The sequence below is a fragment of the Sapajus apella genome, unplaced genomic scaffold (genome assembly GCF_009761245.1).
Source record: "Sapajus apella isolate SASKATOON/1434 unplaced genomic scaffold, GSC_monkey_1.0 scaffold24, whole genome shotgun sequence".
NCBI lineage: Eukaryota > Metazoa > Chordata > Mammalia > Primates > Cebidae > Sapajus > Sapajus apella.
Window position 1 is genome coordinate 16,346,185 of NW_022436964.1, and position 17,233 is coordinate 16,363,417.

The 17,233-nt window shown below is 41.0% G+C and overlaps 1 protein-coding gene across 3 annotated transcripts in view; it reads right to left on the reverse strand.

Moving 5' to 3' along the window:
* The window catches only part of PGM5 (phosphoglucomutase 5), a 175,004-nt gene that overhangs the window by 35,129 nt on the left and 122,642 nt on the right, over nucleotides 1-17,233 (reverse strand). For all 3 annotated transcript variants that reach the window (XM_032290968.1, XM_032290966.1, XM_032290967.1), the window contains one exon: nucleotides 12,781-12,964. In XM_032290968.1, the coding sequence (XP_032146859.1) occupies nucleotides 12,781-12,964 (184 nt within the window). The remainder of the gene's footprint in view (nucleotides 1-12,780; nucleotides 12,965-17,233) is intronic.

Here is a 17,233-nt window from a genome sequence, read left to right on the forward strand (position 1 = left end):
TATCAATTTACATTGCCATGGTAAAATTTTAATAGAAACACCTTTAAAGTAAAGATCTAGCAGCTCACCAGGAATTTCCTTATGGGCAAAATATGGGGGAGGCATGCAGCTGTGTGACCCAGTTCCCAGCTTGAATTTTTCCCTTTGGCTTAATGAGTTTGGAGGTCCCAAGATTTAATTTCCTTTCACACTTCTTGCTAGACTTCTTCTTTGGCCTGAACACCAGAGAGGGGTGGGGCCAGACCTGTGGCCACACCTACCAGTGCTGCGTAGTATTAATTCCTCTTTGGCTCAGTACATCTCCATTCTCTAAGTATCTCTTCTCAGTAGAGGCAGGGATATTGTAAAATTACCACCATAAGATCATACTGTGACTTCTGTTGAAGGAAATGTGTTCTCCTAAGACAACTGATAAGGTAACTTGTAAATAAGCATATTGGCAGGGGTCAGGGGAAGGAAGAGGAAGGAACAAAATAAATATATCTGGTGACTTGTTATTTCAGAAAACTTAGATGTCTCAGGAGACATGGATATCAGACATTCTCCCTAAGCAATGCATCCTTGAAACTTCTCTGGCCTCAAGCCCTGTTTAAGAATGAGCCATTAGTAAAAATATATATATACCTGCTACATATGTGACTGCAATTCTTTACCCCACCTCCATCTGGTGATATCTGCTGGGAGACACTATGGTTCCATCTGAGTGGCTTTCTGCTTTTTTTTTTTTTTTTTTTTTTTTTTTTTAAGGTTTGTAGGCTTTTTTGTTTCAATCCCCAAACAAAAAGCTTCAGTTTTTTTGGAGTGGTTCCGTGTCTGCCACAATTTGTGTAACCAAAGGGAGCTACCACCCCTACTGGCAAGCAATCACTCTGCAATACTGGCTTTGCAATCAGGATAATATCCAGGATTTATTCACTGGGCAAACATTTTAGAGTGTCCTTTATGGATTAGGTACTGGGCTAAATCATGGGTATATGAATATAAAGACACAGTACTTGCCTTCTTTAAGCCTAGAGTAGTTCATTACAAAGAATAGAAACTGTCTTCTTAACCACCTTATGTTGCTGGAGAGGTGAATAGTTACAAAATTCCAAATGGAGAAAATGAAGCAATTATCTACTGTCTACAAAGCAATATATATCAAAATATGTTCAAGCTGACAATAAAGTCCCAAAGGTCTCACAATTATATTAATATTCATAGCCTTGTCTTTACAAACTCTTTTGAAGCTGTTACTTATGTTTAAGTCTACATTCCCATTGTCACTACACATGGGGCACATGAGAACATGACTCTGCTCAGAACTGTGGCTTATCCATAGGTTAAAACAATATCTAAGGATGAGGTCCTAATCCACCTGTTCCAGATTCCAAGTCACTTGGGGTTACCTCTTCTAAGCCCCCAGACTCAACCCTTTAAAGTAGCTCCCATTAAACAATTAAACTTTCAAATCCATATTTGGTCAGTGAGGGGAAATTTAAAAATTCAGGTCATAACAAACTATAAACATGTGTTATCTGCTTATAACTAAGCCTTTTAAAAATGAAATAACATTATTTTTTTCCCCTGAGGTTACTTATAATATCTTTCACTGTATTACATGCTACACGCCTAGAAGATTGTTAGAACGTATGTCTGGTAGCCTGGAATAGATTTCTCACTTGGAAAGGTGATAAAGCTGTGAATAGCATGCATCAGCCTACTGGAAATGGTCCAGCATCTTCCCTCTTTCCTAGGAAACCAACCATGAAATCTTAATTGAGAATCCACGTTGCTTTTCAAGACCATTCCAGGTGAGGAACATCATAATTCTCCTTCTCTACATGGAATGAAAGGTTTTTTTAGAGCCAGCCTAGTTCTGTGCTGCAACGATCCCAGCTCCATGTCTGCTGAGCGCCCCTTTGAAGTGTGAATAGCTGTATTGGATTGCTTTGGGAACTGCATGTTCTTTAAATGAACTTAATGAATTTGCAACCCAAACATGAGCCATGTTCTTTCCATCATGCGTTATCACCCAATAGCATTTAAACTATGAGGCCAAAGTTACCACTGACCAAGACTTGCAAAGTTTCCAATTGTTGCTGAATTTCAGTGAAAGAATACCAATAATTGCATTTATTTTTTAGGTTATACCAGGGGTTGGCACTATGTAGTAGTCTGTAGGTAAGAGGCTGACCCGCCACCTGTTTTTATGAATCAAGTTTTATTGAGATACAGTCATGTCCGTTCATTTATATATCGTCTATGGCTGCTTTTGTGCCACAGTGGCAGAGATGAATAGCTGTGGCAGAGATCATCTAGCCCGTGAGGTGTAAAATATTTACTACCTAGCCCTTTACAGAAAATGTTTGCTGACCCCTGGTATAAAGCATTACATTATTCACAACATGGAATACTTGCTCTTCAGTCCTACACCAGAAGATTGAAAATATAACCATCTGAATTATCAAAATTGCAGTAGAGAGAAATTATGTTTGTGAAGATTGTTATAAGGATATAAAATCCCCCCATTCCCCGGAGTTCCAGCTTCTAGTCATAGGTTCATCTGAACCTGTATTTGGCTCAAATCAAGTTACCTCTTACCACCTACTCCTAACATAAATGAATTTATTAAATTGCACTTTGGTTTTATGTTCTCACTTTTATTGCAGGATGCTACAAGCTATGTCTTATAAAATCCGCTTCTGTAGTCACTATAGAAATACTGCTAGAGGCTGTATGAAGCTCTGCCTGAGACATTTCTTCAAGAGCCAAGTATTAGGGAAGCCCTTCCTTCCCTAAGGAACTTGCATTCTTTTTCTTTCTGACAATAAGAGCTTTGTAACTAACCATGTTTCCCTTTTCAATATGGCTGCCAGGACACTTAATGCCAAATTTGAGGTTCAGCCGAAGTGGATCCTTATGTATGATTTGCGTGACTATAAATTTTTCTTCTTCTATTCTTGACTCTCCTCTTACTTATATATTCCCTAGTCTTGATTTATGTTTCTTATTTATGTTGTAACAACTTCATTATGTGTGTTTTTGCCGCCACAAGTCTTAAAGAAACAAGGCTCAGTGAAAATGAATAAAACAAGTTTCCACCGCAGTGTTAACCCTAAACTTTTGGAATTGCTGAGTTACGTCTCTGGGTCCTTCGTTAGCTAACAAGCTCTGGGAGAACAGACCCTTATATGCTTCGTTTATCACCCTTTTATCCACATAGCCTAGGACAATGGCTGGCACACAGTAGACCCTCCACAAACACTTGCTGAATGAATGTCACCGCATGTTGGATGGCTAAAGTGAGCACCACGGCAGTCCCCCTGAGGCAGTCTCAAAAGCCTCTTTCACATTTAGCAAAGATGCACGGGCTTCATGAAAACACACACACATTCTTCATGGTGAAATGGAGCTGATGTATCCACCTTGAAGAGTAGTTGCAAAAGATAATCTAATATATAGAAAGTGCCTGGCATAGCATCATTATGGCAGGCCTCGACTATGTTTACTCTTCCGTCATTTCTCAAGATGTCCTAGCACAAAGGCCAGTTTTGGCTAAAAACAATGGAGCTGAACCATGGTGAGTTCCTGTCCCCAGATGTATGATCTTAGACAAATCATTAGCCCATTCATTGCAAGGAGTCAGTGGGAGGTCTTTAAAAAATGGTGGTGTCTGGCTTTCATCCCAAACATTGTGATTTAATTCTTTTGGGGTGTCACTTGGGCATTGGGATTTTTAAAAGCTCCCTGGTTGATTCTAGTGTGTAGTAACTAACTGCAGTAACCTCTTTTTTCTGGGTCACCTGCCTCATCTATCAAGTGACTGGACTGGGCTACATGTAAGTTATAAGGAAGGTCCCTTTAGGATCTGAGGTTTCATGCATAGGATGTCATTGGGCTGTAACGCAGTGAGGCTAATAAAACAATATCATGCCCCTGAGTCCTGAACGCTTCCTCCTGGGGCCTTGTCAGTAGCAGAACCATCTCTTGAGCCATCTGACATTCATTGCTTTTAGCACAATCTTCGAAGGAATTCCTGAGCAACTGTGAAAGAATTCATGATATCTCCCTAGCCACAGCAGCTAGAGTAGCCGGAATATGCAGCGTGACACACATCCACACACTCAAAAAGGGGAAAAATATGCTCTCCTCTATTAGAAGACAATGTTAATTATGTGGTGGGGAGGAGAGTGGGTATCAAAAGAGCACTTCAGTTCCAGCCTAGTATTTTCCTTCCTTTTGCGTGCCTGTAGTTGTGAGCTTTAATGATGAAAGTGGAGTTCTGCTCACCTTAGGTTTGTCCCAATGAAGAATGGTTGTCGAAGGATTTCATATCCCTTGTCCACATGCAGCTATCTCCACACAAAAATCCTCCAGCCTGCTCCCAGTTTTCACTGTAGCATCTCTTTTTCTCTCTGGATTTGCCCCCTCTTTGATTTACTGTTTATGAAGAGTCAGTTTGGAAATGGTACAGGAATAGCAACTGGATAAACTTAGGCCAGAATACTGGCTTGGCTACTTTTTAGCTGGTGGTCTTGAGTCACTTAAGCTCTCTAAGACTTAGTTTCCTAAAAAGCAGTTGAAAAATAATACAGCCTAGCTTACTGGGTTGTTTTGAGCGTCACATCAGAAAACATATGTGAGAAATGCTTTGAAAATTATCAATATTGTTATATGAATATTATTATTCTTATGTTAAACTTTTAATCAAAATGGTGCTATGCATGAAGGCCTTATTTAGTAATCATTTGCAAAATATGGAAGATTAGAAAACTTAGGGCATAGCACCATTTTCATTAAAAGCTGATGGTTTGTGATGTGATGGTATATACTTACTTTTAAATCAGGCAGAATTAAGATTAACTTTGCTCCGACCTCTGAAATCACTACTACACTCATGGATCTACTGCCATTTATCTTATCTGTACCTCTTATTGAACTGGCTTACTCCTTTATAATTGGTCAATTTAGACCCTTAACATCTTGAAAAAAGGACCTTAGAGTCGTTCTTGCCAATTTCTCTTCTTTTTGAAAAGAAAGAAGAAGTTAAAACACTTGCTCAAGGTGATATATTTAGTAAATTGTTTTTAGCACAATCTTCGAAGGAATTCCTGGAGCATCTGTGAAAGAATTCACGATATCTCCCTAGCCACAGCAGCTAGAGTAGCCAGAATATCCAGGATGACACACAGCCACACACGCAAAAAAGGGAAAAATTTACTGTTTACTTCCATGTAGGTCTTCTGACTCTAGGCTTATAATCTGAGGTTGAATCATATGCAACTCCTGATATTTACACACTGCTTCTCATGCAAAATGTCTGAACAATATCCTATGTTTTGTATGGTTCTCAAAGCTGACACAGAGCCTTATGCAGAGTAGGTATCTGATAAATGTTTGACAAATGAATGTTAGGGTTTTCCTTTTTTTTTTATTTTTAAAATAAGCCCTTGTGTAAATCAATACAGGGAAATCTGTGAGTTGCTAAATACACGCAGAACTGCCAGATGTTAGTTTGGAGACTGCAGGACATGTAGCGGCCAGGCAGGGAAGGGTGGACTGTACGTTACCAGCAGTTATTTGGTAGCATGGGACCTCGTCAAATACTGACTTAGGATGAATTCCAGGGGAAAACAGCATATGGCCCTGCAATCTGGTACAGTGTCGCATATACAGTTGGCCACACCAGGCATGTGAACTTGGAGACAGGACAGCCTCGAAAGAGAGAGACTCTGTGAGCCTAACTCAGATCTTATCTCCCACATGAAATCACAAAGATTTATCTGGAAAGCATCAAGGTGAAGATACTGCTTTGTACAATCTGAACCATATTTTGCAGAAATAGGCACGCAGCCTAGAAAGCAGGAGATTTGGATTAAACAGACATCTCTCTCCATACACACCAAAAAAGCCCACCTAGAATTTTCCATTTTTATTTGTTTAATTTGTGGAGTTAGCTGTGAGCCTGAGTCTGAAAGTGGTTGAGCAGCACAGCAGTTAGTCCATCTGGCGCTTTTGTGTGAGTTACAAACAGGTGGCCCCCTCTCCCCACAGCATGGATAAATTGCAGAAAAGCATCCTTTCTTTGGCTGTCTTGAACTTTAGCTTCTCCTTCCCCGTTAGACTGGGTGCCTTTGTGCAGTGTGCTGACTGCACAGCCATACCTGGCTGCCCTGCTCTTGGGAGCAGTTCTCATCCGGCCTTTTTATCAAACCAACCAGCCCTTTTGGGGGCTAACAATTGCAAAGAACTATCGGGAAATCAAGGTCAAATGACTCCTTACATGCTCTTTTAAAGCACCGACCTAGAAAGGCCACACTAGGTGATGAGAGGGCTGCTGGAGGGTAAAGACTTGAAAGCTATTCATCAGCCAAATTCCAACTCTCAAAACCGGAACAATGGAACAAAATCAAGCACGTTCTATTTCCCCATTTCTTCGGCCAAAATGACTGCTGATCCCTGTTCACACAATATACGCCCCAGTTCTGGGATACTTTGGATTCAAACACACTTTACCCAGACTGTGATAGTTTGCAGCTTTTCCCTTTTATATTATTTTTCCTGGTGAAGGTCACCCACCCAACAACGCAGAGAGATTAGTATTCCAATAGAAAGTAACTGTGTTGCCATTCTAGAATCTTACACACTTGCTAAGCATTTTAAGACAGTTTTACTACTGATACTTCAGACAATAGTTCTAAAGCAACCAACTTATGCCAAAAGAAGGTAATTCATTATAACAAAACTCCAGTTAACCAGAAACTGAGGAATGAGAACTTCCCAACTAATCAGAAACAGTGTCTCTCTCATTCTATTTTCTTTCTTTCTTTTTTTTTAAATTTGAGATGGGGGTCTCGCTGTGTTGCCCAGGCTCGTCTTGAACTCCTGGACTCAAGAAATCCTCCTGCCTCAGCTCCCAAGTAGCTGGGATTATAGGCATGAGCCACCACACCCAGCTTCTCATTCTATTTTCAAATCAGCTGACAGGTCATTATAAAGCACTGAATATGTGTTTGGACTTCAGAGGATGAATAAGAAAATCACAAGAAAAGTGGCTATTAGAAATTATTTTTTTAATCCATGGTTTTCAAAATGTCCCAGTACAAGGCATAGTTAGTGCAATCCAGAGACTGAATGTCTTTATTTTCCACAACTACAGTGTTGTAGAATGAGCACTGAAGTTGAGAATCCTAATCACAGTTACCGTAGCATCCCATTTAGAATGCCTGTAGGAAGCCCTAGCTCTTGATCTGGAGAGCTAAACAGCCCTGTAACAACCACATGGGAGTGAAGAAAAGCACACAGTCTGATGAAATGGTTTCACCTGGGTCTCCTACCCATTCTTCAGGGCACAGCATCAATATCACCTCCCCATGGAGAGCTTTCTAGAGCCCCAGTCCAGCTCTCCCCGCTATGCACACCAAACAAGTTCTTCCTCTGTAATACCATTCAACAAACTCTATAGTAATTACAAGTTTAATATCAATTTGTCTTCTCTGCTGCATTGTAACCAGCAGACAGAAATCTCAACTGTCCCGGATACTGTTGTATCCTCAGTGCCAGAGAGCTGACTGGTGTCTAGTAGGTATTTGGTAAACACTCATTCAATAGATGAAGATGTAAATGAATCAGTTTTAACAACCTTCACCATATTGGACTAAGTTGGAAAGGGAATGTATGTTTATTGCAGAGATTCTTTTCAACACCACAATTTTTGAAGAAAAGGGGATTTTTTTAAACCCACATCCAATCGCAATATACTAAATGTGATAATAGCCCATCACTTAAACATTTCTGTGACTCAATGTAGAAGGGCTATTTGTGGGTAGGCTAACTTTCAGTTTTAACTACATTCTATAAGTAGGTTAATCAGTGTGACTGAAATGATTTCTGGGGCTCTACTTCCAGATGTGCAAACCACACTCTAGCAAAAGGGACAATGATAAATTGCTACTATTACAGTCTCTCGATTAGTTCATTGATTAGAATGTGATCAAAGTTGAAGTTGAGGCTGGGCACAGTGGCTCATGCCTGTATTCCAGCACTTTGGGAGGCTGAGGAAGGTGAAGCACCTGAGGCCAGGAGTTGGAGACCAGCCTGACTAACATGGTGAAACCCTGTCTCTCCTAAAAATATAAAAATTAGCTGTACATGTAATCCTAGCTACTCAGCAGGCTGAGGCAGAAGAATTGCATGAACCTGGGAGGCAGAGGCTGCAGTGTTGCCGTGAGCCAAAATCATGCCACTTTACTCCAGCCTGGGCGACAGAGCGAGACTCTGTCCCAAAAAACACACAAACAAACAAACAAAAAACCCCAACGTTGAAGTTGAAAGTTGGCCAGCTAACTCTGAAGAGAGAAGAACTCAGTCTTAAAGCTTCAGATTCTTCAGTTGCTACAATTGAGTTGCTTTTATTCAGTGCTGGGGACAGCACCTTGGTGAGCTTCTTCATATCTGCTGACCTGGGGTGGGTAGCATCAAGGTACATATTAAAACACCACATGCTGGAAATAAAATGTGATTTCAAGATTGCCAATTTACTATTTCTAAATACTGAAATTATAAAGTGCAGATACCGTCTTGCAAATTAAAATAACAACTCTAAAAGAAAACTGACTTCAATATCAGTCTTCAAAGTATGCTTTTTCTCTGAACTAAATTCAAATGTTTTTTTTTTTCCAGGTTAAGGACAATATCAAAATGTTTCCACACAGCCTGCACAACTTGAAGAGGTATTAATCAGCTCAGAGTTAGCCTGCCACAATCAAATTGGATTTGATTTTCCACATCAGCTAACTGGTATGCATTTATTTACATCAGCTTTTTAACCTTCAGCTGAACTGTTACTTGCAAATGACTTTAGCACTGGAAAAATTTCATAATTGTTGAGCTCGTTAGATAGAAATATAGGAGTTGGTTTGGGAGGCCAAGGTGGGCAGATCACTTGAGGTCAGGAGTTTGAGATCAGCCTGGCCAACATGGTGAAATCTCATCTCTACTAAAGATACAGAAAAATTAGCTGGGTATGGCGGTGCATGCCTGTAGTCCCAGCTACTCAGAAAGCTGAGGCACAAGAATCGCTTGAACCCAGGAGGCAGAGGTTGCAGTGAGCCAAGATCACGCCACTACACTCCAGCCCGGGGTGAAAAAGTCATATTCTTTCCCAAAAAAAAAAAAAAAAAAAAAAAAAAAACAGAAGAAAAGAAACATGGGATTTGGATGAGTCATAGAGACCAATTTGCTTAAATTTTGCTCCTGAAGTGTCAAGGTTTCTCATTTCAAACCCAATTTTCAAAATATAGTTCATGGTTCTGGATTGATACCCACCGTAGTGGCAATATGCAGTCTCTCAGTGTGGAGCCATTTCTGTCACACTGTCCTTCACTCACAATACCAGGATTAAAGTATCCCTTCTATCGGAGCTGGGGGAACCTCACAACGGTGGCACTGAATGGAGATTCCAGGACTTAGGCCACAAGTTAGAGATGGAGAAGAGATCATGTAAGAGACAACCTTGATAATGTTCTCTGGGATATCAATGGTGAAAGGAAGAAAGAGCTCACCTAGCACGATGGATGGAAACCCTCGATGTTTGCATGATGAAGTCACCCCTCAATGTTTGCACAATGAAGAAAGAGTGGCTCACCCTGAAACCCACATGAATCACACAACTCCTGTCTGTCCTCTCTTGATAAGGCATAAACTGGGAACTTCTTTAACTACTTAGCAATATGATTAAAGTGCTCCCCTATTCTCATTGTAGCTATTGGCTTATTTTTTCCAGTCATACTTGAATAGCATCAGTTAGTCATTCAAGTCACTAGATTTCACTTGAAAATGGTGGCATATCCTCATGGGAAGATAGAAGGAAGAACTGCAGTTGTTGAACCATGCCTCATGAAAATGCTTTCTAAATCAATCAGAGTCTCTCTTGGGCACTGCTTAATGGAAGGCGCACATCAACTTTTCTCTTGGCATCCAAGATCACACGTACATCAGACACTTGGAGGTAGCCACGGTAAATCCCATGAAACTAAACGCACCACATTGAGGCCAGGGAGGTCCCTGAAAATTCATATCAGGGGTTTCCTTCTTGCTCCTTGAATAGTCCCACAGAGAGTCAGGCAGGATGGACTTCACTGAACATTTCCACAGCAGCAGGGTTGGCAGGAGTGGGGTGGTTATCACCAGAACAGGATTTTAATTTAGTTTTGGTTGGAGAAGCATTTCTACTTTATCTCTAGAAATATATGTGAAACAGCACTTTTTCCATGTTTTATTTCCTGACTCTGACCTCAAGTCAAGGACATAAAGGAGACCAAGTTGCCTTAATAAGCCTTTTGCTTTCTGAAGCACAGTATTTATGTTGGAGGATTGGGGATGCAGAGAAATGTGAGTTTAAATCAATTCCCAGATGACTTGGAAACTGAAGGGGCCTTCTCAAATCTTTATGTGACACTGCAAACTTGTGTGGTTTTTTTCCTTGCTTTTCTTATCATATGTCGTTCATTAAATGCTACAATCTTTCCCGAGGATGCTTTTTTTTTTAACATAAATAATTTTATTTAACTAACTGCTATCATTTGTTATGTGCCAGGATTTTACAAGTATCATGTCACTTAATTCTCCCACAGGCTTATATGAGATAGCCATAATTATGATTCCTATTTCACAGATTTTAAAAAGGCAGGCACAAGGAGGATGTATAGCTTGCCTAAGATAACCCAGCAAGGAGGTGACGGAGTTAAGACTCAAGCTCAAAACTTTCTGACTTCAAGCCTGCACACCCAAACATTGCTCACACGATTTGCAGTGGCACCAAGGGGCCTTTGGGTGCTCTAGAGCAGAAAGTTGTGCCTGAAGAAAATTTCTGGATAAAACAGGAACAGCACAAATTCTATTTAACCATTCATGGTTGAAAATTATTTCTGTTAACTACCTTTTTTTAAAAAATTAAGTAGAATTTAACCCAAACAAGAGATAACTGGAAATCTCCCACTACCTCAGGATCATCAATCTGAACCTTAAATTTTACTGCAAAGTACTTTAAAAACAGAATAAACAGAAGAGTTGGGTGAGTGTTTTCTAACCCTAAGACACACTGATGATTACTTTTAAAAATATATACCTGTGGTGTATATGTGTGTGTGTGTGTGTGCGCACGCGCGTGTGTGTGTGTGTGTGTGAGAGAGAGAGAGAGAGAAGGAGAGAGAAAGAGAGAGAGAGAATAGTTATATAATTATATCCTTTTCTTGAACTGATATTCAACCAAATTAAGGATTCTGGTCAGAGGGAGGGAACTGATATTTCTTGAGCATCGATTAGGTACTGGCCACTGTGCCTGGGACTTCATATGACTTTCTCTTCAAACCTTCCCAATGATGCGTGTGTGATAACTATCATTAGCTCCTCCCCTCAAGTTGAGGTTCAAATAAGTTAAATAATATGCCCAAAGTCACAAATCTAGGCAGTGACGAAGCCAGCCTTTAACCCTGTATCTATCTTACCAACACAAGAGAATACTGAAGAGGACCACAACAACCTGCCTCCTGTAGGAAATGGATGCTTGGCAGTATTATGGCTTTCTGGGCTTTGCTAACAGAGAGATATACTTCTGTGTCTCCTTGTAGAAATCAAATCTCCCTCTATGTCAATTTAAAGATAATCCATAATATAGTAGGTTGTTTTAAAATAACAGTATTTTAAAATTACAAAGACATAACAAGGATTAGCAAAGGTGTGGAGAAACTGGAATCCTCATATATGTTTGGCAGGAATATCAAATAATCATAGGAGCTATCAAATTTTCTTACACAATTCATAAAGAAAAGACCTAGTAGAGGTTGCAGTTGATTTACCTACTTATCTATGATGCTCATTCCGAACCACATGTCTTCCTTTTGGGTTTTCTGGCCAAATTTTCCAACCGTTTCTTTCTACCATGGCACCAAACCCACCCAGCTAAGTTCCTGTGACTTTTTTTGGTGACATAAAGTAATAGAAGGTGAAATACCTCTGCACCTAGGGACCCCAAGGACAGGGATCTTTAGTTCTTGGTAACTTTTCTGAATCTGTCACCAATAATGGCTACCACATAAGAGCACCTACAGGCTACAAACATTTCAGAAGGAAATGTTGGGTCTGTATTTATTTGACGTATTGGTCCACCCATTACCAAGTAGAAAGAATACTGGACATAGATCACCCATGTTCTTTTGTTTTTTGGTGTGTGTGTGTGTGAGAGAGAGAGAGAGAGGGAGAGAGGGTCTCACTCTGTCTCCCATGCTGAAGTGCAGTGGTGATGATCATGGCCCACTGCAGACTCGACCTCCAGACTCGACCTCCTGGGCTCAAGTGATCCTCCCACCTCAGCCTCCCAAGTAGCTGAGAATACAAGTGCGTGCCACCATGCCCAGCTTTTTTTTTTTTTTTTTTTTTTTTTTTTTTTGGTAGAGATGGGATCTCGCTTTGTTGACTAGGCTGGTCTTGAACTCCTGAGCTCAAAAGTGACAAAAGTGATCCTTCCATCTTGGCCTCCCAAAATGCTGGGATAACAGGTATGAACCACTCTGGTGCCTGGCCAGAGAAGGCCCGTGTTCTAATCTATGCCATGCCACTAACTCGTTAGGTATCCTTCATCAAGGGCTTTTCTCTTTCCTGGCTGCAGAATTCTCATCTATAAAATGAGGGGCTCAACATAGATCAGAATAGATCATCCCCAGGGACCTCTCAAGTTCTAGGACATTTTTGCCACCAGGTCTGCCTGATAACCCATCTTAGTGATTTTCTAGCAAGTACCTGTTTCTTGGTCACAGTGCCATCCACAGGGTCCACGTACTCAAAGCTATCCGTCTTCGCCACACTGTAGACATGGCTCCCCACAGCAAACTGCTGGCCAATGAAGGATTTGTCTGTGACCAGGGCCTCCAGGTCCCTCATGATATAATATGTCGCCTTGGGATCCAACCCCTCATAGTCAAACCTGGTGAGGACACAGGAGGAATAGAAACCTAATCAGAGAACCAGCAACTGCGTGGCCTGCTGACGGTCATCTAATCATTGGTTCTGTTTTCAGGAAAGGACAGCACAGAAATGCACTTTCACTGGTCTCCCCTCTTCCATATGACCTTTACAATCCATTCCCCATACAGCGGCCATAGTAATCTCCTAAAAATCAAATCATGCCACTTCCTTCTTTTACGTCCCTCTATAACGGCCATCACATTGAGAACAAAACTCAACACCTTAACCTCGGTCTATCAGGCACTGTGGCATCTGCCCTTGCCTACCCCTTTCACTTGACTTTGTTCTGCCTTTTTGCCCTTGTTCACTGGCTCCAGCCACACTGACCTCCAGTGCTGATTGACATTGCACCCTGTCCTGCCTCTGGGTACTTGTGCATGCTGTGTGATTCCTCTACCTTGTCCATTCTTCTGCCAGCTCTTCAAATACCAGACTGATTCTCTCCTTTCATTTTCAAATCCGTTATCACCATTAGAATGTAACCTTCTCTGATCATCTAAGGCAACTTCCCTCCTCTGTTTTCTTCTCTCATCACCCTTTATATTTTCCTTTGGTAGTTATCCCAAACTGTATGTATCTTGTTTGTACATGTGTTTACCTATTCATTGTCTGTCTTTGCCCACCAGAATGTGAGCTCCAGGAGGACAGAGACCTTAGCTGTCTTGTTCTCTGCAACTTCTGGTATATACTGAGCTCTATGTAAGTAGAATGGAATGAAAAATGGGAGAAAGGAAAGGAAAAAAGGAAAGAGAGGAAAAAAAAAGATGGAAAAAAGAAAGGGAGAAAGGGAACTGAGCATGCTGTAAAACTGTTGGAAAATTGGAAGAAATATCACGATTGTTCCATTCAAAAAAGTCCTCCTAGGCCAGGCATGGTGGCTCAAGCCTGTAATCCCAGCACTTTGGGAGGCCAAGACGGGCGGATCACAAGGTCAAGAGATCGAGACCATACTGGCCAACATGGTGTAACTCCGTCTGTATTAAAAATACAAAAAAATTAGCTGGGCGTGGTGGCGTGCACCTGTAGTACCAGCTACCCGGGAGGCTGAGGCGGGAGACTTGCTTGAACCCTGGAGGCAGAGGTTGCAGTGAGCTGAGATAGCACCACTGCACTCCAGCTTGGCACCTGGTGACAGAGCAAGACTCTGTCTCCAAAAAAAAAAAAAAAAAAAAAAGTCCTCCTAGCCAAGAATATCAAATGTAACAATGGGTCTGGAGGTCAATTAGAAAAAAAAATAAAAGACCAAAAATAATACCGATTGCATTTGTCATGGTGGGGTTTAAAATGTGATGAGGTATACCAAGAGTTGGCACAGTGCCAGGCATTGGTGCTTAAAAACAGCTAACTGCTCTTATTTGCCATTGCTGCCATAAAGAAATTATCTTTTACAGTGTCAGATGATCTTGGCTGAGACCGAATGGCACACCTAGGAGTATGTTTAAGAAGGAAGCCATAGGAGGGGCAGCTGCACCGAAGTCACTGTGGAGGATCTTACATTTGGGCTTCCTGTAGCATAGAGAAAGGATGTGAGTTCTCAGAATGAACTGGAAGAAGGAAGCTCTGGATAGCTGTTACTACTTTTTTCCATCTAAGAACTTTCAAGACATCCAGTAAACACCAGGGTATTAGCCAAGATGCAAAATATGGAATAATACTATGTCTAGCAATGCATCCCCTGCATCTATACCCCTTTCTTTCATTCTCTTCCTCCTATACATGGTACTTTTTTTCTCAGCCTCAGAGGAAAAGAAATCAACTCCCTCAGAACATTCCTTTTCAGCAGTGCATCTATTCTGACACTGCAGTCACTTTAAAGGTAGACATTTGGGAAAGGTAGAGACCCAACCAAGGAGAAAGGGGCAGGAAGATAGAAGAGAATCTAGCAGGAGACAGAGAGGCATTCAAAGAGATTCGGGAGTTGAAAACAATCCACTAATGTGATAGATAGTCTATAGTTGAGATCATCAGATCTGTTTGCCCAAACATTCATCTTCCTGTACAAGCAGGGTCTAGCACCACCTGCCACCCCCAAATCCCTTTCTAACCACTGCCAATAACGACACACTTTCAAGGAAGAAACCCTTAAATGGGGAATTCCTTCTGGGTTCTACTCAAACCAGGAAAATAATCTGGAAGATTTTCTCAGATGTAGCTTCAGGCTCAGTATAAGTTAAAGTGAAATTGTTTTATTATTTTCTCCCTGCCAAGAAAATTGTCAAGCTAGGAATAATTATATTTCACAAGCACCTTTTAATATGCCATTTGCTGGGGGTTGAAGGAAATGTTTACATTTCATTCTATGTATTTTCTCCTCCTTTTTTCTTTATCTCTGCAATCTGTTTAGACAGAAATCTGAGACATAACTCAATGTCCTACAAGAAATTAAGTCTCTATTGTGTATTATTCTCTAATATGGTATTTGTTATGAAAAAGTAATTATCATGTAAGCTCTTGGCCAGAAAAAATAAACTATATTGTAAATACACTTATCATAACACCAATTATTCAAGATGTCAGCAGAAACCTAGATAATCACTCCATAAATTCTGAGGAACACATCTCTGACTCACAGCTATCTCACTAGGCCAGAAGTTGCCAATCATAACATATTTTGTCAGGTTGGACTTTTTGGAACAGCTTCATGCAATAGAAAAATTTTGTGTGCCAATTACCTCTTGGTATGCCGGGGAAAAAGAAAACACACACACACACACACACACACACACAAATCAGGGGGTTTTGGTACTTGTTAGAAATAATGATAAGTAAACCAAGTTTCTACCTGTCCTGATAATTCATTTTTATGATATAATGAATAATTTGAGGTGTTTTGCAAGCTGTCACATCCATTAGGGTTGGGGGTCTGTCTCACTTTGTAACCACTCATCCAGAATACTCTTACTTTCATTTACTTCAAGAAAGTTTAGTCAAGCTTTCTTGACTAAACAGGATCTAAGAATATGATGCTGTTGTCTACCTTTCCCAGAAGGTTGCAAGCTCTTTGATTTTAACGAGTATGATCATGGGCTTCCTTATTCTCTGATACATATCTAAGTAAAAGGCTTCTTAACAGAAGAAATAATCACCTTATAAGGGAAGTCTAAAGCTGTCTTTCTGTCCCTTGAGCTCTTGAAACACAACCAAACATTCAAAGTAGTTAACTATTCATAAACAAAGCAAAGTGAGTCACAATCTTTCTGTTTTTAATAGAGTCTCTGAGACTACCCAAGGATTCCCTTGCCCCACCACCAAGTTCTTTACAGTTAACATCCTTTCCTACTCCCTTCTCCTAGCCCATGGTTTGGTCCTTGTTATGCATCTAACATACCTAGGTTCACACTCCTAGCAAGTAACCATGCATCCAGAATACTCTTATTTACTTCAGCAACAGGAAAGTGATACAGACCCCCAACCCTAAGCGCCTACCCACTGATCTTTCCTTTTCTTCCTTCAAAAGAATAGTTTCCTTTTCTGTACTTTTTTTTTTTTTTTGAAATGGAGTCTCACTCTGTCACCCAGGCTGCAGTAGAGTGGCATGATCTCAGCTCACTGCAGCCTCCGCCTCCCAGGTTCAAGTGATTCTCCCGCCTCGGCCTTCTGAGTAGCTACAGGCACGCACCACCACACCCAGCTAATTTTTGTATTTTTTGTAAAGACAGGGTTTCACCACATTGGTCAGGCTGGTCTAGAACTTCTGGCCTCAGGTGATCTACCCACCTCGGCCTCCCAAACTACTGGGATTATAGGTGTGAGCCACTGCACCCAGCCTGTACTTTTTTTCATGAGGACAAAACTTTAGCAAAATCTGGGGCTCTTGAACTATGTGGCTCCTTCAAACTATGTGGCAGCTCAGGTATCTTGGATATTGAATCCAATTATTGGTGGGAAGGTAAGAAAAAGGTAGAGAGAGGATTACAGAAGCACTCCAACCTGTCACAGCTTCTGTGTCTGCCTACCTTCCTTGATAAATATGGATGGAAAACCAACAAGAAACGCCTCTGAGGCCGGGCACGGTGGCTCACGCCTGTAATCCTAGCACTTTGCGAGGCCGAGGTGGGCGGATCACGAGGTCAAGAGATCGAGACCATCCTGGCCAACATGGTGAAACCCCGTCTCTACTAAAAATACAAAAATTAGCTGGGCATGGTGGCACACACCTGTAGTCCCAGCTACTTAGGAGACTGAGGCAGGAGAATTGCTTGAACCCAGGAGACAGAGGTTTCAGTGA